We start from the raw sequence: 24,878 nt of genomic DNA, 5'->3' as shown, positions 1-24,878 counted from the left end.
GTCGATGGCACTTTTAGGAACCTTTTCACGAAGACGCGGTACATTATCCACGACTCAACGTACCCGCGGGGATATCTACCTTGCCACTGGATTGCGATGCAAGGGACCCGTTTCAGGCTGTTCGGTTTTGGAAGTGAGTCGAGTGTAGGCGGATAATAAAAAGCGTTTTAGGCCACGGGAGACCGTGGAGCGTGGGCCCCGCGTTGCCTCATCTCATCCTCTTTTGCTTCATCTTTGTTTTTGGTCCCTTCGATTCGCTATTGCGGTTTGCGCTCCCCTCTCCTCGCTTCTTTCCTATTGCTCTGTCTGAATTTCTTCTCGTGGGCGGATTTCGATATCGCATCCTTCTTTTTGGGCTAGGGTTTTCATCCTGTCACTGATTCTCGTCCATGCCATGGAAGAGGTAAAAAAAAAAATCAAGATATTTTCCCCTGATGAGATCCCGCATAAGTCGTAGCTGCCTTTTATTCTTTTTATGATTTTGTCGCGCTGAGTTGGAATCTGTAGCTGGCTTTGTGCAAGCTTTAATTTATTTTTTTAATCAATTCGATGAGTTGAAGATCATGATTACACTTCACGAGCTGCGTGTTTCTTTATTTATGTTTTTTTGGTTATCTCAATTAACGTAAATAACGGAATTGTGATGCGAGACCAACGAATGGATAGTAACAAATCCATCTTGGAGCATTTTTTTAGTTTGCTTAATCTCTGAATTACTTTTGTATATTTGTTTGGATTGGTTTTTTTTTCCCACGGATTAGTTTGATTAAAGTACTATCTATTCAGATTCTTCAGCTTCCCAAAATAGCTGGATTCCACAAAGTGGACTATTTTAAACGTGCTTGCTGTTGAACTGATTTATGGCTGTGTCCAGATTTTGCCCTTTTGCCTTTTGTTTTATTCGAGTGTCTTGCAAGATCAGATAGTACTATTTATAGATGCCACTGTATGTAAGTCAACTGGAGCTCCTAATGAACCTTAAGGCGTTATGAGTGGTATAATCTTTGGGAATTTATTTGTTGGATAAAATTTTACTAAGATATAAATATTCATGGCGTTACATATTTTAGCAATTTTTGGAGCTTGGCTTTGATCTTGCCTCGTTTTTTTAATCATGAACTCTGATTAATAAATGTACAACTTAAATATACTCCAACCTTAGTTAAAAAGTTGACACATTCTCCAACTATCACTGCTAAACTTATGTTTCTCAGCAAATTTGAGGTAGATTCAATTTTAGCTTATCGTACCTAACGCATCCAATTTTAATTTTCAAGTGTTTTTGGTTTTTTTGGCTTGGGAGAATGAATGCACCAGCTAAAACTCAGGAGCATCGTCGGTATGGACATGATGGAACTTTTTCTTAAAGAAGAACGGTGTTGTTAGAATTACCAAGAACTATAACACATCTCATTTGGTTGCTTTTTTAGCTGAGACTGTGGAAGCATGAATCATTTTTGTGATTATTGTGGGGAGCAAAGATCCATAGTCTATTGTAGGTCTGATGCTGCTTCTTTGTGTTTGTTCTGTGACCGGAATGTCCATTCTGCAAATGCACTTTCTCGGCGCCACTCTCGCACACTTGTGTGTGGGAGATGCAATGCACAACCTGCTGTTATCAGATGTATCGAGGAAAGTGTTTCTCTTTGCCAAAATTGTGATTGGAATGGACATGGCGGGTCAGCAATGGTTTCAGGGCATAAAAGACAGACAATAAACTGTTACTCAGGCTGCCCTTCTGCTGCAGAACTTTCAAGAATGTGGCCATTTTTACAGAATTTATCCTCTGGGGTTGAGTCTGATTGCGAACAGGGACTAGGCTTGATGACTATCGATGAGAACAGTGTTAGTAATTGTTGGGAACCTTCAGGAGGCAACATTAACAGAGATACTTCATTTCCACAGAAAGTTAAAGACCTAGAGATCATTGATAAGCAAAATCCATGGATTGGATCATCCTCAGGGTCTGCATTATGTCCATTGCCATCTACTGCTGATCCAGCTGGTTCATCACATTCAGTAATTGAAAAGGTACTCTCAGATCATTTCAGTTGCCAAGGCTGTTGCTAACTTACTAACTAACTAACTATATATTCACTTTCGAAGTTGATACTAGCAGTTGACTGTTTCATTGCGGCAGCATATATTGCTTCCTACTAAAATGTGTATCCTTGCTTTGGACAAAAACAAAAAAAATATTCAACCTATCATAATCCTTGTCATTTTCATCTTTTTGATGTTTGAGCTGCAATTAGAACTTGTCCTAGTTAGATGATTTTCTCCAATTCAGTGAAGAAATTAGGAGCCTCTTTCAAGTTTGATTTCATACTGTATGCTTTGTTAACTAAACAATCAGCCTCTTGACTTAAAACCTTTACAACTCCTTTGAAATTAATTTATAGTTCAAAAAATCATGCACTTCTACTAATGCAGAACAGGTCACATTGTCACTTGTAAACTTAAGTGTTTAGCTTCCATTTTTGATGGCAAGTGCTAATTTTTCTTTGATTCATTTGCAGCTAGGTTGTCCAGGGATTAAAGAGATTGAATTCAACAAAGGTGATTTCTATGCAGATTTCAATGTGGATGATGTTGGCTTGACATTTGAAAACTATGAAGAACTTTTTAGTGCATCTCATAGCCAAGCAAGTCATCTTTTTGATGATGATGGTGGAATAGATAGCTTTTTTGATATTAGGGAGGCTTCTGCTGCAAACTCTGACTGCCAGGATCTGGTTGGACAAGCTCATCTGGTTAGCTTTCATTATGCCATTTGGGATTCAATTATTATGCCAGCTTCTATGCATCATGTTCTGTTCTATTATATAATGAAACATGATCAGCTATTCCTTCCTCTAGGTCTTTCCGTTGGGGCACACTCAATATACACATCGCTTAGTCTCTGTTGATCTTTGATTTTATACCATGCATTGGCTTCTTCCTACAACTTATACTCCATCATTAATGTTTATCAGTAGGGAAGAATAGATGACTTCATAGAATAGAAAAGGAGTATTCCTTTTGTTCTATAGTTATTTTGCTCCTTTAGGATACAAGTAGTGGTGGAGCTAGATAATTGTTTAATGTGCACAATAACTTTGCCAAGTTAATTTAAAAATAAATTATATTGGTGTCCATTGATCCCATTTAATTTTATTTTTAAAAAATATTTTCTGTTTTTTCCACACATTACATTTAAAAAACAATTATGAGGCCGATTGACCTCATAAGTCCAGTGCGGCTCACTTCTAGATGCAAGATGCCCTTGACTTCTTTTTGAATTTTAGATTTGTCAGAATCATAAACTAGTAAACTACTAATTGCCTAGTAGTGGCAAGAAAAATCAGACTGTTGAAGGACCAGCAAAAAATTGCTTTTGTATTTGTTTTTTGACCATACTCCTGAAGTGCACAGATGACCAGAATCATGAATAAAATAAATGAAAAATACTGATGAATCATAATTGTGTTAAAGCAGATATGGAATGTGCATCCTTTTTAGATAGAATTTATTCAATTATAGGCAACCTCATATGTTACATTGTTTTACAAAAAAAAAAGAATAAAAATACCTCCATCATGGATTTTATCAGCAATTGTTCATACATGTGTTATGTGATTCCTCACGTCATCACATCAATTACCAAGACAAACTTCTTCGGCATTCAAGACTTTGAATACATCTACTTTGCTTGCTTCAGGCCCTGTATTTTTTTTTAAGTTTTTGCAACTGCAGCGTTCATCGTTACCTTGTCAATATGTGAGAACATAATTTACAAATTCTTTATCTTCTTGTGTTAACTTGCTCGAGTTTGGTGCTACCTTGACATGCTGTTGATTTGTTGATGCTGTAAAAACACAAAACCTTTTCTTTTACTTTCTTTCAAAAATAAAATGGTCCATTTGGATAAATAGATTAGGGATGTAAATGAACCAAACGGTTCGCGAGTTATTCGGAGCTCAATTCAGTAAAAAGCTCGTTCGAGTTCGTTCGTTTATCTTATCGAGCCGAGCTCGAGCTCGATTTCAAGCTCGACAGTTTTATCGAGCCGAGCTTGAGCTTAAGGATATTCGGCTCGTGAGCTCGCGAACATGTTCGTTTATAGGCTTGCGAGTCAAAAAAACGAGCCTTAAACCGAGCCAAAAAAACGAGCTCTAAAACGAACCAAAAAAACAAGCTCTAAAACGAGCCTTAAAATGAGCTTTAAAATGAGCCAAAAATGAGCTCTAAAACGAGCCCGAAAACGAGCCCGAGCTTGTTTAACGAGTTAGGCTCGTTAACTTTGATAATCGAGCTAATAACGAGCCGAGCTTGAACTGTTCGCGAGCTTGATAATTCTAAAACGAGCCGAGCTCGAGCCTTATGATAAAAGCTCGATTCGAGTTCGAGCCGAGCTCGAGCCCAAATATAACTTAAATGAGCAGAGCTCGAGCCTAATACTGTTCGGCTCGGTTCGGCTCGTTTACATCCCTAAAATAGATACGTGGTATCATGCCTTGCACAAGCTAGTCCCATTGTGAAGCAAGCTTTACTTGTCACATGTGAATTGTAATAATGACATAGCAAAATACACACAAGAGCTAACTACATTAGATGAATAGATCTGAAAAAAAAACTCCACTAGTACCATGAGAAACAACATGGAGCCTAAAACCTCCAGAATGTAAGCATAAAGTGCATGATATGATATATCCCGTTAAAGAATCCAAATAGTGACAATATTCAAAGTTGTCATTGCTACCACCTTTTGACAATTTGAAACTCTTTAAGCTTTTCTCATAATTGACTTTTTAATTACTCTCAAGTGATTTTATCATTTCCTCATATTTTCTCTTTTAAACTGTAAAAGTTTTCCCACCTTAATGTATCTAGAAATCAATGGCTATTAAATATATGCACACATGAGGGAATTAGTGAAAAAGAATTTTATTCAACAATCACAATGTATTGTACCCAATAAGAATGCATTTTATATATGGGGTAAAAAAAGGCAGCCAATGCACGAAGCTTTCACCAATGCGGCATCCCGGGAATGGTCTATTGTATGCAGCCTTACCTATTTTATATGTTTCTGATACTCGAATCCCTGACCTTTAGGTCACACGGCAATAACTTTACCTTTGCGCCAAGACTCCCCTGCCCTATTTTATATACGGGGTAAACTACTAATAATTCATCCAATATAAAATATATTATATAAATATATATAGAGGGTGAACAACGTATAATTCATCTAATAAAAAAAATGCACCTCATGAAAGGACGAACAATTTGCATTCCACCTAGTCTGGAATACATCTTATATAAAATGGCTAAAACTTATATAATGCGTGAAAGGACCCAAGGTCTATTGGGGCGTAGAGTAAAAGTTTTATAGTATAAGTTATTTATCCATTATATTATTAGTGTTGTATAAATAGTTATACATTTTTGTCTGTCTCTTGTTAATAATGTCAAGAAAACAACAAAACTAGATAAACAACTAACTAGATTAAATAAGAACAAGCAACAAAAAAGCTTCAAGTAATCAAGAGTAGAGACAATTTTGAAAACGATCCTTTTTTTTTAAAAAAAAAAACAACAAATAATTAATCTTATATCATTTATTTATTTATTTTTGATAATCTAGGTGTCCGGGCTTCGCTCGATTAACCTTGGAGGCAAACGGTTCACCTACTTGGTAAATATGGAGTAAAGCTTATGCACACTCAGAGGTTGACCTCTAGAATATTCGTCACAATTGAGATTCAAATCATGGTCCTCTTAGTTATTCCCCTGAATGCTTTATCGTTGCACAATGTAAGTTTATGGGAACAAGAAGGAACACCCACCTCGAAGAACAAATCCTCTTCATCATAGCTACCTTGAAACACTTTATCCTATACTATTAATTATATATGCATAGATGTCAAAAAAAACTAACTCTCAACTACAAATTGAATTGTCAAGATAAAATCATGAAAAAAAAACTTACCTCGGACACAAATACACAAGGTAGGATACTAGGATCAAGCTCCCTTTAATCACGGGGCAAGATGAATGGTTAAGCATTGAACTAGAACTCCAGCTCAAGAACTAAACCTCAACTTAATTAAAGACACTTACCTGAGGATTAAGGATCGACTTCTTAGAACCCATAGAGCATTGTTAATGACCCTAAAATTTCTGCCCCCACTGAAAACTGTAAGAGAACTCAATAAAAAAAAACTGAATATAAGCAACTAAACTAAACTCTTACCTCAAAAATCACGGCTAGGATCTAAACTTGGCAAAACAACACCCCACAGTCAAATCACAAGCTTAGGGAAGGAAACATCATTAACGATTGCACCTCGAGTGGAATCAACCTAGCATCAAGTTGAAATAACTACCTTAGCACCACCACTTCCACTTTGAGCTGAATTCAGCATCTTCCATTTGTCTTGATACTCAAATAATATTTTCTCTCAAACTTGCAAAAATGCCAATTGATGCATGTAACTTTTGAGACTGCTAGCTGAGGAACATCTATTTAACCTTACATTATCAGGTTTCATGAGATGACTGGTTGAGCCGCACAATCCCTTCTCTTTCTACATTAAGTGGTATCAAAGCCAACCCTTAGATGTGCCTTGTGTCCCTAGTTGCCGTCTTCCTCTACCATAGTATAATTCTCTTTATGGTATGATGTCTCCACTCCCTTGTTATTTCTTATCAATTTCCCACTCATTGCCCCAGATGGAAATTCAGCAGTAACCTAGCTGCACCTTTTTTTTCAGCCCAGGACATGTGCTCAAATCTCTCCTCTGTCCTGCTCTTTTTCTTCCGATGCAGCAGGGATCAAGTCTCCTCCCCCTTGGGTTCATCAGGACAGTCATGCCTCCACCAACCCACCTATTCATCCACCCTAATGAGTTCCTGGACCTGGCCCATTACATCCTGATCACTGCAATTTTTCATTGTTTATCCCTAGGAGCCCATTGCAATCCTGCAGTTCTGATCATGTTTCTCAACATCACCAACCTATTGAACATTCTGATGTTTATTTCCTTCTGAATTAAACATTAATATGATTTTAACATAAAAAATTTGCTATCTTACCTCTGAATATTTGAGTCTGTATTCATTTGTTGATTTTTTTCTCAAATTATTCTCTAATTCTGGTGCCTGTACTCTCCTCTACAACATAATTAACATCTCAAATTGAAGATGTATTTGACACACACACAGTGCGAGCTCTGGGAACTCACATAGATATTTAATCTTTTGGAAAAGACTCCCTACTATAAATGACATTTTTTCATGAAAAATGAGATTTGCCAAACAGCATCAGAGAGGTTCTTTGAAGTTTAATAGCAAATGTTAGAATCATCTTTCCTAAGGATTTCCTTGATCAACTACTTCACACTTACACTTATTGTCTGAAGACTTGATATGTTTTTATTCTTCTCACTGGATAGGCTCAAACTCTTGATGTAGAATAATAATGCAATACAAAATAAAGTTAAAACCTTATTTTCTTAAGATAAATGGCGAATAAATTGGTACATGGTTTAAATTTTGTGACTTATATAATTATCTTGTTTTGAGTTTAGTGTTTCTAGCAAACCTACTTTATTGTAACTAAGTCTTAGGTGAAGGTAAAAGAGGCCTCCACCTCTTTACTTCATTTATCCGATCATTGATCAAGTTTTCTATTGGAGTTTCTCTCTTCTTTCCTGCAAGATCACCAAGGGGCACACCATCCTTGAGATCATTGGCTGAGGTGCATAGATCTATCCGTAGTTTTTAACCGTCTTCTTCTTACTAGATTGTTTAAGCAGTTTTTCCAATTTATGCCAACTTATGGAATGACATAAGTAATGCTCAAATTTATAAGAATTACATTGCATTGATTGTTGACAAACTACAATCCACTAGTCCTTGCAAAAGTCTTCAAGCCAAAAGGCTTGATACTTAATCAAGAAATTTTATTTTGTCAAACTCAGTCAGCTTGCTGACTAACATTTCTAATCTCATGCTGTCGCTATTAAGGTCTTTTTTTTTCTAGACATTTATTGTTCTTGCCATCTTTTTCAGATATCTCCTGGAGAGGAAAAGATTACACAGGCAACGTGTCATGCAGTATCTACTGATGCTTTGATGTCAAATCCAGGAAAAAAAGCTGATTTGAGCCTGTCTTTTCCTCCACGCAAAGCTCACTCCAACATATCCCTTTCCTTTTCTAGCTTGACTGGTGATAGCAACGGTGGGGATTATCAAGATTGTGTTGTATCATCAATGCTTCTTATGGGCGAACCTCAATGTTTTGTGGCTGGTCTTGAAAGTTCTTCACTGCCTATAGTTACCAGGGATAGTGCTGTCATGCGTTACAAGGAAAAAAAGAAAGCACGCAAGTAAGTCTAGCCTGTGGTAACTTCATAATCAAAATTGTACTTATACTCAATTTCTCTAAAATCTGTGGAATGTAGGACCCTTTAAATTTTTAGTTGAGGTTAGATTTGTTGGTTAAGCCAGAAAAAAGTTATGATGGTTTATTTAATTTGTACATATTTGATATTTCTATCGTCTAACTATGTTTTATGGTAGCAGAAAAATGTTCTAGATCATTTGCTTTTATATAGCCACTTGCTTAGCTCATGGTTTGGCCAGCCTCTTTAACTGAACATGGCTTATCTCTTTTGAACTTTCATGGTTATTATTCTAAATTACTATATATATATATATATATATATATATATATACGGTAAAGTGGTTGCTTTGTGACCAAATAGTCATGGGTTCGAATCCTGAAAACACAGCCTCTTACAAAAAAAAAACAGGGTAAAGTTATGTACAATGGATCCTTCCCCAGGACCTGTCAACACAGTTTATCTTTTATTCAGTTTATTGTTTGTTTCAACCACTGCTAATTATTTAAAGGCCAATAATATATAGATGAGCATTTTTTGTGCACTTGAGGATAAGAATATGATTATGATTTTGCACACTAATTATTTACAATGCCCTTTTTACTTGTCAAATCCTTTGGCCACTTGCTTAAGTTTTATAGGGTGGCAACTCTACAGTTACTAGAGAGGATGCTTTTGGAATTAAAGATGAAAAAAATTATCTAATGGTCTTCTAGGTTATATGTAACACAGAAAAACCAGGAATTCAAACAACACATTCATTAGGTATGAACTAACACAAAGAAGTTCCTTGGGTCAAAGGTGATCCCTCTGAATGAACAAAGAAAATGATGAAGTAACCTGAAATCACCATGCAATTGGCCTAACATGGTTTTTTGTGGTTGATGAAGTAACATGAAATGTGATTATATTTATTGCATCCTCTGAAAGCATAAAAAGACTATTTTGCTTGGAGTTCTGTTGATCTGCATTGCAGGTATCTCAACTATAAACTCATCACTCTGTGAAAAGAAATTAGCAGCAACCTTGTACTATTACATAATGAAGAATACAATAATCAATAATAATGGAATGCAAAAATATGTTTTGATCTTTTTAGATTTGTGATAGATCAATTGTAACAAAGGGTAGCCACTGAGGTTCTGTTTCCTCAGCGAGAAGGGAAGGGAAAGGGAAAGGAGAGGAAGGGAGAGGAGAAAAAATGAGAAGGAAATCAAGAAGTTATTTACTTGGTGATGGGAAGGGGAAGAAGGAAAAGAGGTGGGAAAATGATCATATTATCTCCATTTTCTCCATTTCCTGAGACTTCCTCCCTTTGATTCCTTGACGACCTCCTCCATCTCCCATGACCTTGGCAGCTAGTTGCTGACATTGAACATCCTTCTGTTTGCTGAACACAAGCTCATGTTGTTCCCCCATCATCTGCCACAACCTCTACACAGTCATTCGCTGATGCCACTAATGGAGATGGGTGCCATGGATGAGAGGAGATGAAGATGAGAATGGGAAAGATTGATCTTCATCCCCACCTGTGTTAAATTAACCAAAACCCAAGGGTTTCGAGTCAGCACACACTCAATATCCACCCATGTTTGTCCAATTTTGTGTGGATGCCAAACTGGTGCAAACGTCAGTAGAAAGGGCCCAATCACCCTCTCTCTTTCAAAGTGAACCAGGGAATGGGTCTAAAAATTAGTCCCTTACCTCTCTTTCCATTCAAATAAACACACCCTAAGAATAGATTAGATTATTATGAATTCAATGGATCAGATACCATAATGCTAGATCCATCTAGCATCTTTTGAATGGCCTTAAAATTTTATAACATTGTAGGTACAACACATTGGAACATTTTTCTCCTTGTGTATTGGAGACTTAGTTTATGTTTATTTGTAGTCAGGTTGGGCGTTAGTAGAGAAAAGTTCATTTCTGAAGGTCGAACATTAGAAAAGATTGGCAAGGAATAGAATGATACCATTGGGAAGTTGTTGAATTAGTTGGATCATTGTGAAACTGAAAACTATGAGAATAACAAAATGGATAGACCTGTGTGTGTGTGTGTATATAACTTATAAGAATATTATGCACTACTTTCTAATTTTATTCGTAAATATATTCCTTAGAGCATTTCAATTGAATTATTTGGCTGTCTTCCTGGTATTTGTACAGGTTCGATAAAAAGATCAGGTATGCGTCTCGAAAGGCTATGGCAGAGGTGAGAAGGCGTGTAAAAGGGCGATTTGTCAAGGCTGGTGAAGCTTATGACTATGATCCACTTGCACAGACAAGAAGCTGTTGAGTGCACAGCTTATCTCATTTCAAGTAACATCAGTTGGTAGATATTTGTGTGAAGTGGAGACAGAAACAGGTTAGACATACCATGCAATCAGAATATTTATTTGATCAAAGATGAAGAAACAATGAGAAAGAAGACGGCATTTGACTGGCAGCAAAGGTTCCAAATATTAATTCAATCTTATACTGTCTAGTCTGGAAATATCAAATATGAGTTCTCCAACTCCAATGGCACAACCTTCTGATCTTGATATGTTGGTCTTAGTATTTGATTTGTTAGCAGATTGAATGAATATGTCCTAAATTCTCAAATTGCCAATGTACATGGTTTACTATGTTACTAATGATCCAATAACAAGTCCTTGAACCTCAATCATATAAATCTTCCTCTTCAGCTCCCCCATGCATTTCTTTGTGGTACATAATTTCTTGACTCCTTGAGGATGATTCAACATGCCATACACCCAGGGTTAAATTCTGATAGATTATACTCTATTGTATCCAAGAGTATCTCCCTGTATCAATTCACATGTAAAGGTAAGAAATACTTGGAAAATCAAGAACTCGATTTCCATGCCATCTGCTGTACAAATATGATATAACTAGCGCTTTATCTATATGTTTATTTGTTGGTGGATTTCTAAGCAAAGGCCACACTTGTTTGTTTTGCTCATCCATATTTCTTTCTTTATGTTTTTTTAATCCTTGTACAGTCATTCAACCCATTTATGCAATACTTACCAATGATAAAATGCCCTTTTAGACCTGCACAACCCCATTCCTAAATGAGCAAATGACACACTGTATGATCACTACTGATCTGCTCTGTTTAGCTGGGCAATGTTGGGCTAAAAGTTAGAACTGTGTCCTTTTTCCCAGGAATTGTTAAAGAGACGTCTCTTTTTTGTTGTTATTTTATCATTAAAAGTCATGCTATGCTTATTGCAAATTTACCCATCTTGCACCTTCATCTATCTACTCAACCTGGACTACGGTGCAATAGTTAGACTCATTAATCAGATATTTAAAGTTTGAATCCTGCTACAACGTTGTAAAGTTTGAATCAGATATTTAAAGTTAGACCAATGTTGTAAAGATTTTTTTTTTCAGTGAGATGAAAAATCTAAAAAAATTAGCCACTTGGATATATAGGTCTTCGTGAGTATTTCTCGATTTCTCCTAATAGTCGACGAAAAATTTTTATAGGATCAGATCAATCATTTTTAGGATTAATCAACTTGAAAAGTTGGATTAAAAAAAATCAATTTTGATTTTTAAAAGAAATATTAAAAAAATAAAAACTATGTATAAATTAACAAAAATATTAGAAAATACAAATTATTATTTTTTTTTAAAAAAATCATCTTTTAGTGATATAATAGTTTCGAAGCACCCTAATTTTTTTAAAAAAAATAATTCAATAATTTAGACCAGTTTAAAATTATATAGTATTTTTTTTAACAAAACTCATATTTGTTTAGATCATCTGGATTCAATATATGCCTCATTTTTCATTTTGAACTAGTTTAGATCATGAACTTAAATTGTATTAAATTTAGAAATAAATACTGTAATGCGTATCGTGGGTCATTTAGAATCGATATATGACTTCATTTTTTAAATTTAGACTGATTTAATGTTACTATATGACTCTAAACTTCTCTAAATTGAGAAACAAACTATTATATGATTTTAAAATACTCTAAATTGAAAATTAAATACTTTTTAAAAATCCTATATAGTCAACATTTACTTATGTTAAGATTTTTTTTTAAAAAAAAAGATTTATAGTGTAAAAAAGTTTTCATGAACTAACAATGTCTTAAAAAAATTAAAAATTCCTAAGAAGAATGACAATTTGGATTAGAAAACAAATGTTCAATGATATGGGTTGGATTAACATTATAATATCCTGAACTTGGACGAAGACTTTGATATTTGATAAACTTAATTAGTCTCATTGACTAATTTGGGACGATCAGTTTGGCTTCACAGAATTTTTCTATCAATCATCAGAATAAATCGGTAAACGCACGCTTATGACGGGCAATCAAGAAGCTCAGTATCCTTTAGTTGCGCTCTCCATTTGGGGGAAAAAATCCTATAAATATGCGTTAGCTGGAGATCGAATCGTAAATATTGGGTGACAATCTAAATATCGTGTCGTTGCATATAGCCCCGGGGCAATTATTTTTTGTTATTGAGCATTAGGATATCCATATTGGTGGGTGTTATAACACCCACCATCTCATAAAAAATGTGGGACTCACATACCACATACCCATTATATTAACACTTCATTCTTTTACATTCGTTTTAATATTAACCTTCATTATTTGTGGGGCCCGTTGTCAATTCATCTTTACTTTTATTACCATTTTAATTATATTTACACAATTTAAATAATTATTATTTAAAATAATTAATAATATTATTTTAAAATATATTATTTGCGTAAAATTAAAATATATTTATTTAAAATTAAAATAAAATAATAATATTAATAATTTTATTTAAAATTAAAATATTATTATAAATTTAAGATGAAGAAGTACAACATATAAAAAAAATTACACTTGCATAAACTTAAAATATAATACTTTCAAGGATTCTTGTTATATTATGACCAAATTGCAAGCTGCAATATATCTCATCATTGTGGTCGTTACAATACACACTATAAACACTATTGTAATTTGCATTGAAGCGATATACTTTTTTTTATATGGTATTGTGCCAATGCGATCGTATGACACTAGCAATTCTATTGGGTATGCCCGGAGGACGATTCTCATTGTAATAGCTTGCAATACGCCCCCAGAAATCATCCACCTTCTAATCATTGTCGATGATTGGATCATCACCGATAGTAACAAACAATCTTGCTAAAACCTCATCTTCAACCTTACTCTATGTTGATCACTTTCTTCTACTCACAGCGTTAGAATCCGCCTTCTCCAAATTTGCGAGTTCAATTGGGGATTCATGGTTAGATAGTTGAGTCTCTGGAACAAAAGTTGGAGTAAACGGTTCATTTTCCGTCAGAGATATAAAAGGCATAACGGTTGCATGTGGAATAGATGGATAATTTTGTGGATATGGATTATATGAATAATTTGTAGATATGAACCGTATGGATTTGGTGAGTATGGATTATGTGAATAATTTGGTAGATTTGGAAAATATGAGTAATTTAGTGAAATTTATGAATTTTGAGAAAAATAATTTTTATCGGGCAATTTTTGGTAATTCACAAAATTTTTAAAAAATTCTCTATTATTTTCATCAGAGAAAAATAAGAGAAGAATTTTAGATTTAGATGTTAAAAGATTTAAATAAGATGATAAATATTTATAGATGAAATTTTACATTTAAAAAAAATTATACATTGAAACTTGAAATAATCGTTGAAAAATTAAAATGATTGATTAATATCCATTGCATTGGAAAATTAAAACTAATAATTTTCTTTTAAAACTATCAATTAAAAAAATATTGAAAAATTATCCGTTGTTTACTATCCGTTTAAATGATTTTTTATATTTTTAATTGTTTTAATAGAATATATATATATATATATATATATATATATATATATATATATATATATATATATATATATATATATAAAATAAAAATAATAATAAATTTATGATGGGCCATATAGGGATTAAAAAATGTAAAAATATATATTGAACGCGTTCAATTCATTAAACACATTCAATGTTGGTGTGAGTTCCATATATGTTATAACTATTTCTGTATTGATTTTAACATTTTATGAACGTTATAATACTTTGATAATGCTCCAATGCATTGCTCTACTACTATATGCTTTTACCTTACATAATTATCTGAGGAGTGTTAGATGTAATTATTTTTTACTAAATTACTACTACATGTACATTTCTATAAATCTCCGTACACATGAAACTTAAAGTTCTTTTTTGATTGTTTGGTCAGTGTTTGATACTTAACCATGTTAGGGTTAGGTCACGTTGTCCACTGAGACGCCCGATTGGACATATAGAAAGTGAAATAATTGCTGGTCCCCTTGATTTCACCTGGCCATGTCCATTCATTCAGCCAGATGCATGAAAGTACAGCACCACAAATCTGTATAAGAATTCATAATCCTGCTGCAGAAGCAGACAGAGAGAAAGAGAACAGCTGATTGAACTACATTGAGCAGCCAGAACTTTGACTGTTTAGGCCTGTTTTTTTTCAAGCCCAAGTGGAGAACAGTGATGAGGAAGATCATCAAATCACGTCCATGTGTTGTTCATTCATGTGTTCTGTCCTGGTCATTGCGCAGGGTGTTCTATTGCCATGCAGCACAAGCCTGTGCTTGAGTGCTGGATCGTCTCTTGTGGCACTGGACTCCAGCTAAGAAATCTTATTCTAACTGCTGCAGGCATTTGCAAAATCATGATCCTATATATAATCTAAAACACCGCACAATCCTATAATCTAAAGAACGAATTAATTCTGGATGAACATGGTTTTTTAGTGGAATCGCAGCGTGATTAGTGGGATCGATAGGATCATAGTAGTAGGATCGGTAGGATTAAAGTATGATCGAAATAAAATTTTGAGAGATCATAATTTTCAATTTGGATTAAGTCCTTAAAATTATAATATATTTGATTTTGTCCAAAAGCGTGAAACTGAGAGGTGGCGGTTTTACTGAGCGGACAGGGACTTCACCTCACTCGATAAAACAAACGACGTCAGTACCAGACTAGGGAAAGGGTCCTCGGTGTTGGCCCTCCGACGCTCAAGTCAGTCATCGGAATGTGGAGAAAAGCAAAATAATAGTAGTACTCTAAAATAACACGTACCTCCGCTGGTGATGTACTCCACTTTATATAAAGTCTTGGTGGACAGTGTGTATGCTTTTCGAGACATGACCACACTCTCCCATGTGTCTCATGAAAGGATTTTGTCAGAAAAGTACCTCTGATATCATATCTTAACAGGACATGCATATCCCTAATACGACAGTAGAAGTTTCTATCGTACGATCTGCCTATTGACCATGTCTCGTGTTAACAACACTATCTCCCAAAAGGATGTCGAGAGATACTATAGTGATCCTGTTGCTTGGCCGAACGGGGTAACCGCTCGACCAGGACTCCGCTCCGTCCATGGCCAGATCCTGTTGCTTGGCCGAGCAGGGTAGTCGCTCAACTGGGACTCCTCCGCTCTATCGACCTTTGTGGTTCTGCTATGCGGTGACCGTGTAATAACATATCTTCCCCCCATTCAGACCAGCTATGTTGTCTCCCTCGGCGTCCTGCTGCTCCGTATTAAGTGTCGACTGTCTTGCGTATTATCCCGAGTCGGAATGGGGGTCGACTCGGATACATCTCCGCTGGTCGGGGCCTGATCGCCTGACCGACCATTGCAATTGTTCTCCGTTCGACCATGACACCTGGCATTGACCACCTTAACTTTGACATCCACCATAATAATTAATTTCGTGCCATGTAGACCTCTCTCCATCACCGTGCCAATATCAAATTAAAGTTTATTCAAAAATATATAATTAATTATTAGATTAAATTCATAACCATTAAATTTGAGAAAAAAAATATCTATTTTTCCCATATCCAAAAGATGTTTAGTTTTCTTTTTTATTATCTTTGACTATTCTATAATTTAAATTATTTTCATGCATATATTTAGTTATTTTTAATTATTTTTTTACCAATAATATTTTGTCATACCTTTTCCCAAAACGATAAATTTTGAATCCCTTTTATTTGATATTTTATGGAATTAATCGATTTTTAAAAAGTTATTTTTAACGATCATATTTAAATTAAAGATTTCAATAACTTTTACGAGCTGCTTTGTTAACTTTTAAATTGAATCAGATTGTAAACCAAAAAAACATTTTGATCCCGATCAATCCGATCGCGATGCCATATCGACCCTGATCACCATTCTGCAAGCTATGACCACAAGTTCATCCAATTTTTTTGCTCGCTACTGGTAAAATGCATTTGGATTTAGTCTTAGGTGTGATGGAGGATGGAAAAGGAAAAACAACACTGTACTTACTTCCTTTTCAGGTCCAGTACTACACTTTGATTGTAAATTTTGAATGTATTTGTCTCAGACATGAAACAGAGCTCGAAGGCCGAATAATTTTTTCATGATGCCTTGAACCAACCCAAATCAGTCAACGTGCAGTTGCACATGCCCCCCCTACGACACAGGCAGAGCAAAAGAATTCATTTTTATCTTCTACCTTTGGGGTAGAACAGGAGGCTAGCTGCCCCTGCCGACCGCCGAGGAGCCAACAGCCAAACTCCCATGTGCCTTAGCATACTCTTCAATGCGCAGGCAACTCTGGGCTTTGTTTCTTGTGCAAGAAGAGAGCATGGCATTGCACTTAAATGCCATAATTGCAGGATTTATAAGGGATGGAGACGAGAAGAGAAGAGAAGAGAAGCAGCATGAATGCCTAATGACAGGCACTGCCCCATCTTAAATCATGTTCAAAACAGAGCTATCTTGTGGGCACTCCACTGCCTGCCCAAGGATTACGCGGGGCCATGATCAGTTAAAATAAAACTAAATTATTCAAAATCAAATCAATCAAATTTTCTTGAACTAATTGATTGTATTTTTCAATAAAAATTAAACAAGTGAAAAATAATAAAATATTAATTAATTCGATCAAAAATTAAAAAGTCTTTCCAACACTGAGCAATTATAATATCCTGAGTTCTCTTTTCGTATGTGATGACTGACCGTGTTGGACCACTGGATTCCATTTTTACTAACATACAGCGGCGAGCGAATCTCCTGGCTCAAAGTGCGCACTTACCAAAAGATTAGTCTGTCACCATCTTGTCCCTCCATTTAACACAATTGCGTGATAAAGGAAAAAAGGCTTCTCTTTTCGCTTTGACCATCTCTTCTTTCCAGGCGCTTTATGCACCCTCACCATCTAAAATAAACTTTCTATTATTATTTTTTTCTTTTGCCAAATTTACCTTTCCCAGTTTCCCTTTCCCTCTTCTCTCTCTCTCTTTCTCCAGCTTGTGCTGTGGACTTCAGTGTGAGAGCTGTGGAACCCTTCCTCGCTGTCTGTCTGGCTGGCGATCTAAAGGTCTGGACTTGTCGCAAGGTAAAGTTTTTCTCGCGCTTGCTTCCGCCTCTTTGTATCGTTTCTCCTAACCTCTGATCTGGGAGCTCTGGATCTGTGTTCCTTGTGTTTCGGCGTTTTCGATTGGGACGCTTTTGCTGGAACAGCATTCTTTCTGGGCTTGATTTGTGTTAAAGGTCGCTTCTTGCAGCTATTTTGGGGGTTTGCGAATCGCGTATTTGTCAGTAATGTTTGTTTTTTCTCTTCCAAATTTTGTTTTTCTGGATTGATGAGATTTTGGGGGCTCCTTTAAAGAGAGAAGACATGTTTTTGTTCAACGATCTGACGCCCTAGACCAGGTTGAATCTATCCTTTGCCGGGTAAAACTTACTTGATTCGGTGTGGGCTTTGGTTTGTCGATCTCACGGATGAAAAATTGTTGCTTGATACCCTTCCGCACGACATTCAGTATAATGTTATGCCCTATAAGTCTTTTAGTTACATTTGGTTCATGCGGCTTCTATATTCTTGAATGCACTATTCTGAACATTCAAGCCGATTCTTAAAACATTCTTATTTTTATTTGTGTTGTTTTTCTTTTGAACTCAAACTATTTTACATTAAGCATGCTTTTCCAATCTCAGTTTTGGTGGCAATTACTTGATTTTCGAACTGACTGATAAATTACTTACTAACCGTACCTGGCTGCAATCTGCAAGCTAAATGTTCCATTAAATTTTATTTATCCTTGTCTTTTTGCAAATACAGAGCCCAAGTTGAGGAGATCTATCAACTCATGATAAAGAAGCAGATGTTTGTGACTTCTACAGTGGATGCTGCGTATCATAATTGAGCAATAAGTACTTAAGTTGCATTTCCTAGTTAGATAAGAAGTATTATACAAATAGCGATGGCTTCAAAGACTACATCACAAACCAATGCTAAGCTCCAAACAGAATCTTCTGGGAATCCCAAAGTAGAGCCAAATTCTTTTAGATCTTCCCAGATTCTGAGGCCAAGCAAATCAGATTGCAGTACTGCCAAAAAAATGGTAGAGATGAATCAGAATGTGTCAAAATATGCTCTGAATGGCCTAATGAAAGATAGTAAATCAGATCACCATCAGAAGGAATCTTTTGAAAATTCAACAGATAAGGTTCCTACTGAGGTTCCCTTGTCCTCTGAAACTTGTGATAAGCTCCCTTCAGATACTTGGAAGCAATCACTGGAGCAAGGAGATGCTGGGGAAAATGGAACCACAATTGGGGATGGTAATGGAGATCAAGCCAAGAAATCCGAACAGAGTGGAAATAATAACTTTGTATCTGCTAAATTTAGTGATGAAAACAGTAGTGTGACAGCTGACTTTGTTGAGAGCGGAAAAAGTAGCATGTGCCGACCTAGTACAAATAGTGATGTAAGTGATGAAAGCTCCTGTAGCAGTTTGAGTAATAGTATAACCAAACCTCATAAATCAAATGATTCAAGAGTTGAAGCCATTAGAAAGATTCGTACAAAAGATGGTGTTTTAGGTTTAAATCATTTTAGGCTATTGAAGAAGTTAGGTTGTGGTGATATCGGCAGTGTGTATCTATCAGAATTAAGTGGGACAAAAAGCTACTTTGCGATGAAGGTTATGGATAAGGGATTGCTGGCCAGCCGTAAAAAGCTTCTTAGAGCTCAGACAGAGAGGGAGATATTACAATGTCTGGATCATCCATTTCTTCCTACACTTTATACCCACTTTGAAACAGATAAATTCTCATGTTTGGTGATGGAGTTCTGCCCTGGAGGTGATCTGCACACACTTCGTCAAAGGCAACCTGGGAAACATTTCTCAGAACAAGCTGTGAAGTACATTCTGCACTTCAGTCCTTATTAGATTTGACTTGCTGTTTTAGGAGTGCATGCTAGATGATTTTTCATCATTCCAATTTCCATTTTTCCGACATAGTTTATTCAGCCTAAACACATCAGTTAATTTTTTGTACGTAAATGCTACAAACATGTCATGCCACTAGCATTATAAAATGCTATTCTTTCCTTTTTGTTTGTGTCAATTTATCAATTCATTATTTACTATTTGGTCATGGAGGAAATGACTTATACTTGTTTGAAGTAATTAAATCCCTTATGAATACATGGTGAGGGTGAACTAAGATCATTAACTAGAAATGTAGGTCGATTGCAATAGGAAAACCCATTTTACTTTTTTCCTAGCTTTAGGAAACTCCCTACGAGCACTTATTTTCTTGTTTAGCTTGTTAGCTAGAAGGCAAAAGAACCCAACTTTTTTTGTTGATTGATATCTTCTTGAGGTTATGTTTGAATTTAAAAACTGTTTTGTAAATTTTAGAGATGTGCTACATGAACAATATTGATCGTTCAGATACTCTAGGATTTTTCATGGTAATCTAATAGCTGTTTACTGATTTCTGATATCCCAATTTGTTCAAGGATGCATGCATTCTTTACGTGTAAGTTCTTGACTTGTTTTGGGGACTGTCCCAGCATGAGCTACCGTATAGTTGTGGGCCAATATTCCTATTGCTCTTTCGAATAAGTTAAGTTTGATTAGATGCTGTTTGTATCTAAACTGACCCACCTTAGGACTTTCGAGTTCAAGAATTCCAATCGAATCACTTGAGAGGATTTATGCATAAGGTAGTCTGGACTCTGGAAAACACTATTTTATGCTCATGACATTTATTTAACTCATTTCAGTGTCACTAATGGCAAATCCACCTCAAGTAGAGGTCACTCGCCAGGCTTATTATTGTTATCGATGACGATGTTATTCAGTGTGAATTCAACTTTATTGGTCTATATTCGATGGCATACTGTTATTGTTTGTTATGTGAGAATTGATTGTTTGCTGGTGATCGCCAAATTCACTGATCAATATTAAAATCTTGAATGTAGGTTTTATGCTGCTGAAATCCTTCTGGCACTGGAATACCTACACATGCTTGGAATTATATACCGGGACCTGAAACCAGAAAATGTCCTTGTTCGCGAGGATGGCCACATTATGCTTACTGACTTTGACCTCTCTCTCCGCTGTGCAGTAAACCCGACACTAATCAAGTCCTCGAACCCAGATCCTGCATCAGCTAGAAGGAACAACACTACTTACTGCATTCAGCCTGCTTGCATTGAGCCATCCTGTATTCAGCCTTCTTGTGTGGTGCCTACAACTTGCTTCGGTCCACGATTTTTTTCTAAATCGAAGTCCAAGGAGAGGAAAGCAAAGTCAGAAATAGGAAACCAGGTGAACCCGTTGCCCGAGCTCATAGCGGAGCCTACAGATGCTCGTTCCATGTCTTTCGTTGGCACACACGAGTACTTAGCACCGGAGATAATAAAAGGCAACGGCCACGGGAGTGCAGTTGATTGGTGGACGTTTGGCATCTTCATGTATGAACTATTATTTGGGAAGACGCCATTCAAGGGATCAGGTACCAGGGCAACATTGTTCAATGTTGTTGGGCAGCCGTTGCGCTTCCCAGAGTCCCCAACGGTGAGCTTTGCTGCAAGAGATCTGATGAGGGGACTACTTGTTAAGGAACCTCAGCACCGACTTGGGTACAAACGCGGGGCTTCAGAGATAAAGCAACACACTTTCTTCGAGGGAGTCAATTGGGCACTTATACGATGTGCAAGCCCTCCCGAGATTCCAAAACCTTTTGACACGGAACGACTCGCAAAGCCTGCTGTATCAGCAAGTGAAAAAGCCACGACAACTGTGAACCAGAAAGGTTCGAACAACTATCTAGAATTTGATTTCTTTTAGTCAATTCTCCTCTTGATCAACCAGTTGAAATTGTAGAATCTGTGGGAAGTTGTATGGGGAATGCATTTTTGTTTTACCCAGTAGAATCTCAGTGAAGTTCTGTTCCAGACATGTATCCCTTAAGGATTATCACTGCATCTCCTGTTTGGAAATGCACCATCAACTCCAGATATGTATTCCTCGAGGATCATCCAATATATCCTCTTTGTTCTTTATCAATGCTAGATCTTGTCCATCTACTACGATGTTAAATGTGAATTCGTTAAAAGTTTTACATTTTGTACTTTTGAGTCAACAATTGAATTCTTTCACTGCGCGGTTGAATGTTGTGATGGTATTTACTATAGATTGTTGTAAAATATTCATGTCTATTGAAAGAATTACTAATTTGAAAATTATTCTCAACTATTTTTTGACTATACATAGATTCAAAATGATTGTATATATATAAACATTATCACACAATCCATAAAATTTAGATTTTAACGAAAAAGAAAAAAGAGTAACTAAAAACAGAATAGCAAAAAAAGATGAAGAATTAATCACCTTGTTTTAGTTGCTAAAGACTAACCATTCACCGGGAGCGTAATCACTTTTGCTTAAAAAAGAATAATCATTCACCAACAATCCGAAATGCAAGATGCTAGATTTAGAGGGTCGAAACTCGGAGTAGTCGGGACGTAAATCTCTGGTCCCTGTGCAACTCACCCCACCTGTCACATACTCGCTCAGGATGCTATTTCGTCTTTTGCCACAAGATGCTAAATTTAGAAGTCTGAAAGAACCATTCGCCCATTTCCTAATCCCATAATCCTTCCTGATTCATGCTGCAAACAGCAGCAGAATTTTAATTCTACTTCTTTTTAATTTTTTTTACTGTTTGCTTTAATAATACAGAAAGATTTTTCCCTCTTTGCAATGCATGCATGTTGGCGTCCAGCTGATCTTTCCGATCTTTGCAATTCTATTGCAATTTGCCTCGTTTATAAATTTTACCATTTGTTGTTTTCATTAATTGTGATTTTGAGCTTCTCGGAATTCTTCTGTTCATGCGTTTCGCATTGCGATCATGCAAGATGATGGTCATGGTCATGCCAAAAGCACGCACTTTATAGATGACCCGCCCCCGCCGCCGCCTTCTTCTTGCTCCAGCCTCGTGCGCCATCGCTGGCATTCGCCTCCGCGGCCGTGAATCCCTGACGGAAGCTATGGACGCCGACGCCGACTCTCCCAGGATGTTTGGCTGCGGCCTGTTCCGCCGCCGGAGGGCGAGGTCGACCAGTTCGATCCCGGCCTTGGAGTCCGCCGGGGCGGCCGCGGCGAAGCGAACGCTGGACGTGGGCACGCCTCGGCAACGCAAGGGCTCCGACAACGTTACTTCCATAGTCCGCGTCCCGGTTCCGCTGCCTGCCGTGAAGGCCCAGGCGGCTCCGGCGGCCGTCCAGTTGCGCAGGCCGAGGAAGGAGGCCATGAGGGCGCTCCCGGCTCCGGCGACAGCGCCAGCCGTGAGCAAGGGGATCGTGGCGGAGCTCGACGGAATGCTGTACGATCGGCAGCGCGCCGCCGCCGCCGGAGGCGGTCACCTCCTCCGCGCCTCGTCGGGCAACGTGATGGTGTACGGCAACCTTGGCAACCTCCGGGGAAATCCAATGAATCCTCCAAGACGAAATAATATGCTCGATTCCCTCCCCAAAACGGTCAAGGAACTGAGGGAAGAGGCGAAGGACAACGAGATCAGGGCCTCGGCGCCGGCGAATCGGATCCCAATCAAGGAGAAGACTCCAGCTCCGGCGCCTGCTAATAGGTTCCCAAAGAAGGAGAAGACTCCAGCTCCCGCGCCAGAGCTGTGCCGCGCTCTCTCGACGAGGCAGAACCCGGAGGAGCTGAAGGAGATGGGGAACGAGGAGTACAAGAAAGGAAGTTTCGCGGAGAACCCCGGCAAGGCCTCCTACTACGTCAACAAGGCGGCTGCGCTCGCCGGCATGGGCCGCCTCTTCGACGCCGTGGCCCAATGCAACGAGGCCATCAGAATCGATCCCGCTCACTATCGCGCCCACCATCGTCTCGCTTCCCTTTATCTCAGGTAATTCCTTAACAGCTAGCATCCATGGAAAACAGAGTGATCTGTTCTGATTCCTACAACCATCAGACTGGGAGAAGCCGATAAAGCAGTTCATCATTTCAAGCAATCGAGAGACGAAGCCAGTGCCTGGGACAAGTCGAGAGCACAGGCCCTGCAATCCCACATTTCCAAATCCAACGAAGCTCGCAGGTTGAAGGACTACCTCACGTTGCTGAAGGAATCGCAGTCCGCTGCTTCCTCTGGTGCCGATTCTTCCCCCCAGGTTCCATTCCATGCCATTCGATTGTCGTTGCAGCTCTCTGACACGATCATCATCATCATCTCTTTGTTCTTTCAAAAATCAAAAAGGTCTTCGCGATGCAAGCGGATGCACTTCTGAAGTTGCAGAAACACGAGGATGCGGATTCGACCATGAGCAGAGCCCCCGAGTTGGGCGGCATGGATGAGTTTACCAAGTTCTTCGGTGCCACTGCAAATTCATACTTCCTCATGATCCAAGCACAAGTCGACATCGCCGCGGGAAGGTTAGTCGTAGTCATGCGTGCTATCGATCTGTTTCTTCGCTGCTAACATTTTTTGCATTGAATTTAGGTTCGAAGAGGCGGCGGAGGCGGCGCAGAAAGCTGCTCGACTCGACCCGGGCTGCCGGGAGACGGCCGCAGTAGCCCGACGAGCACGAGCCGTAGCCTCAGCAAGTGCGAGGGGAAACGATCTCTTCAAGGCGTCCAAGTTCGCCGAGGCGTGCGTTGCCTATGGAGAAGGCTTGAATCACGATCCACAAAACGCCTCCCTTCTCTTTAATCGAGCTACGTGCCGCTCGGAGCTTGGGCACTACGAGAAAGCGGTCGAGGACTGCAACGCTGCGCTTGCCCTCAGGCCTTCCTACGGCGAGGCTCGCCGACGGCGGGCCGACAGCAATGCCAAGGTTACTAGTCCGCCGCACTTGCCTTTGGCTCTTCTTGTTCATGGCTAACACCACAACAACCACAACAACCGATTGAGCTTGACATGCGCAGTTGGAAAGATGGGAAGCAGCAGCGAAGGATTATGGAGCGTTGGCCGCCGTCCAGGAAAACCCAGGAGATGAAGAGGTGGCCAAGGCTAAAGCCAAGCTCAAGAAGAAACAAGATGAACGATCGGTAGACTGATCAGCTAGCTGCAAGGTCGATCGATTCGATCTCTTTCTTTGACAACAATTAGAACATTTAATTTCCATTA

General features: G+C 37.9%; 3 protein-coding genes across 7 annotated transcripts; all 3 read left to right on the top strand.

The window, feature by feature from the left end:
* Positions 1-242: 242 nt before the first annotated feature.
* Positions 243-11,079, top strand: LOC122008089 (zinc finger protein CONSTANS-LIKE 10-like). Of its 5 annotated transcripts, none has more exons than XM_042563688.1 (6): positions 243-403; positions 1,304-1,339; positions 1,431-2,031; positions 2,520-2,753; positions 8,059-8,375; positions 10,560-11,079. In XM_042563688.1, exons 3-6 carry the CDS (start codon positions 1,447-1,449, stop codon positions 10,687-10,689), a joined length of 1,266 nt encoding a protein of 421 aa, XP_042419622.1. In that variant the 5' UTR covers positions 243-403; positions 1,304-1,339; positions 1,431-1,446; the 3' UTR covers positions 10,690-11,079. The 5 variants fall into 5 exon arrangements, with proteins under 5 accessions (XP_042419622.1, XP_042419623.1, XP_042419619.1 ...); XM_042563685.1 differs by having other exon boundaries at positions 245-403; positions 1,278-1,339; XM_042563689.1 differs by lacking the exon at positions 10,560-11,079 and having other exon boundaries at positions 244-403; positions 1,278-1,339; positions 8,059-8,380.
* A 6,588-nt stretch (positions 11,080-17,667) lies between these two features.
* Positions 17,668-21,796, top strand: LOC122008088 (protein kinase G11A-like). Its single transcript, XM_042563684.1, has 3 exons — positions 17,668-17,826; positions 18,553-19,638; positions 20,707-21,796. Exons 2-3 carry the CDS (start codon positions 18,695-18,697, stop codon positions 21,575-21,577), a joined length of 1,815 nt encoding a protein of 604 aa, XP_042419618.1. The 5' UTR covers positions 17,668-17,826; positions 18,553-18,694; the 3' UTR covers positions 21,578-21,796.
* Positions 21,797-22,692: 896 nt separating this feature from the next.
* LOC122010621 (inactive TPR repeat-containing thioredoxin TTL3-like) lies at positions 22,693-24,808 on the top strand. The gene is made up of 5 exons (XM_042567137.1): positions 22,693-23,660; positions 23,727-23,922; positions 24,009-24,184; positions 24,252-24,585; positions 24,677-24,808. Exons 1-5 carry the CDS (start codon positions 22,693-22,695, stop codon positions 24,806-24,808), a joined length of 1,806 nt encoding a protein of 601 aa, XP_042423071.1.
* Positions 24,809-24,878: the final 70 nt, after the last annotated feature.

The sequence above is a fragment of the Zingiber officinale genome, chromosome 8A (genome assembly GCF_018446385.1).
Source record: "Zingiber officinale cultivar Zhangliang chromosome 8A, Zo_v1.1, whole genome shotgun sequence".
Lineage (NCBI taxonomy): Eukaryota > Viridiplantae > Streptophyta > Magnoliopsida > Zingiberales > Zingiberaceae > Zingiber > Zingiber officinale.
This window is presented reverse-complemented; position numbering and strand designations above follow the sequence as displayed.

What these genes read in the sequence shown, in the direction of transcription:
- LOC122010621 (XM_042567137.1), top strand. Translation starts at nt 22,693, where the DNA reads ATGACCCGCCCCCGCCGCCGCCTTCTTCTTGCTCCAGCCTCGTGCGCC. An exon ending in GTGCCGATTCTTCCCCCCAG is followed by an intron (nt 23,923 to 24,008) that starts GTTCCATTCCAT and finishes AAAATCAAAAAG; the next exon opens with GTCTTCGCGATGCAAGCGGA. An exon ending in GTCGACATCGCCGCGGGAAG is followed by an intron (nt 24,185 to 24,251) that starts GTTAGTCGTAGT and finishes CATTGAATTTAG; the next exon opens with GTTCGAAGAGGCGGCGGAGG.
- LOC122008089 (XM_042563688.1), top strand. Translation starts at nt 1,447, where the DNA reads ATGAATCATTTTTGTGATTATTGTGGGGAGCAAAGATCCATAGTCTAT. An exon ending in TGGTTGGACAAGCTCATCTG is followed by an intron (nt 2,754 to 8,058) that starts GTTAGCTTTCAT and finishes CATCTTTTTCAG; the next exon opens with ATATCTCCTGGAGAGGAAAA. An exon ending in GAAAAAAAGAAAGCACGCAA is followed by an intron (nt 8,376 to 10,559) that starts GTAAGTCTAGCC and finishes GTATTTGTACAG; the next exon opens with GTTCGATAAAAAGATCAGGT.
- LOC122008088 (XM_042563684.1), top strand. Translation starts at nt 18,695, where the DNA reads ATGGCTTCAAAGACTACATCACAAACCAATGCTAAGCTCCAAACAGAA. An exon ending in TTCTCAGAACAAGCTGTGAA is followed by an intron (nt 19,639 to 20,706) that starts GTACATTCTGCA and finishes TCTTGAATGTAG; the next exon opens with GTTTTATGCTGCTGAAATCC.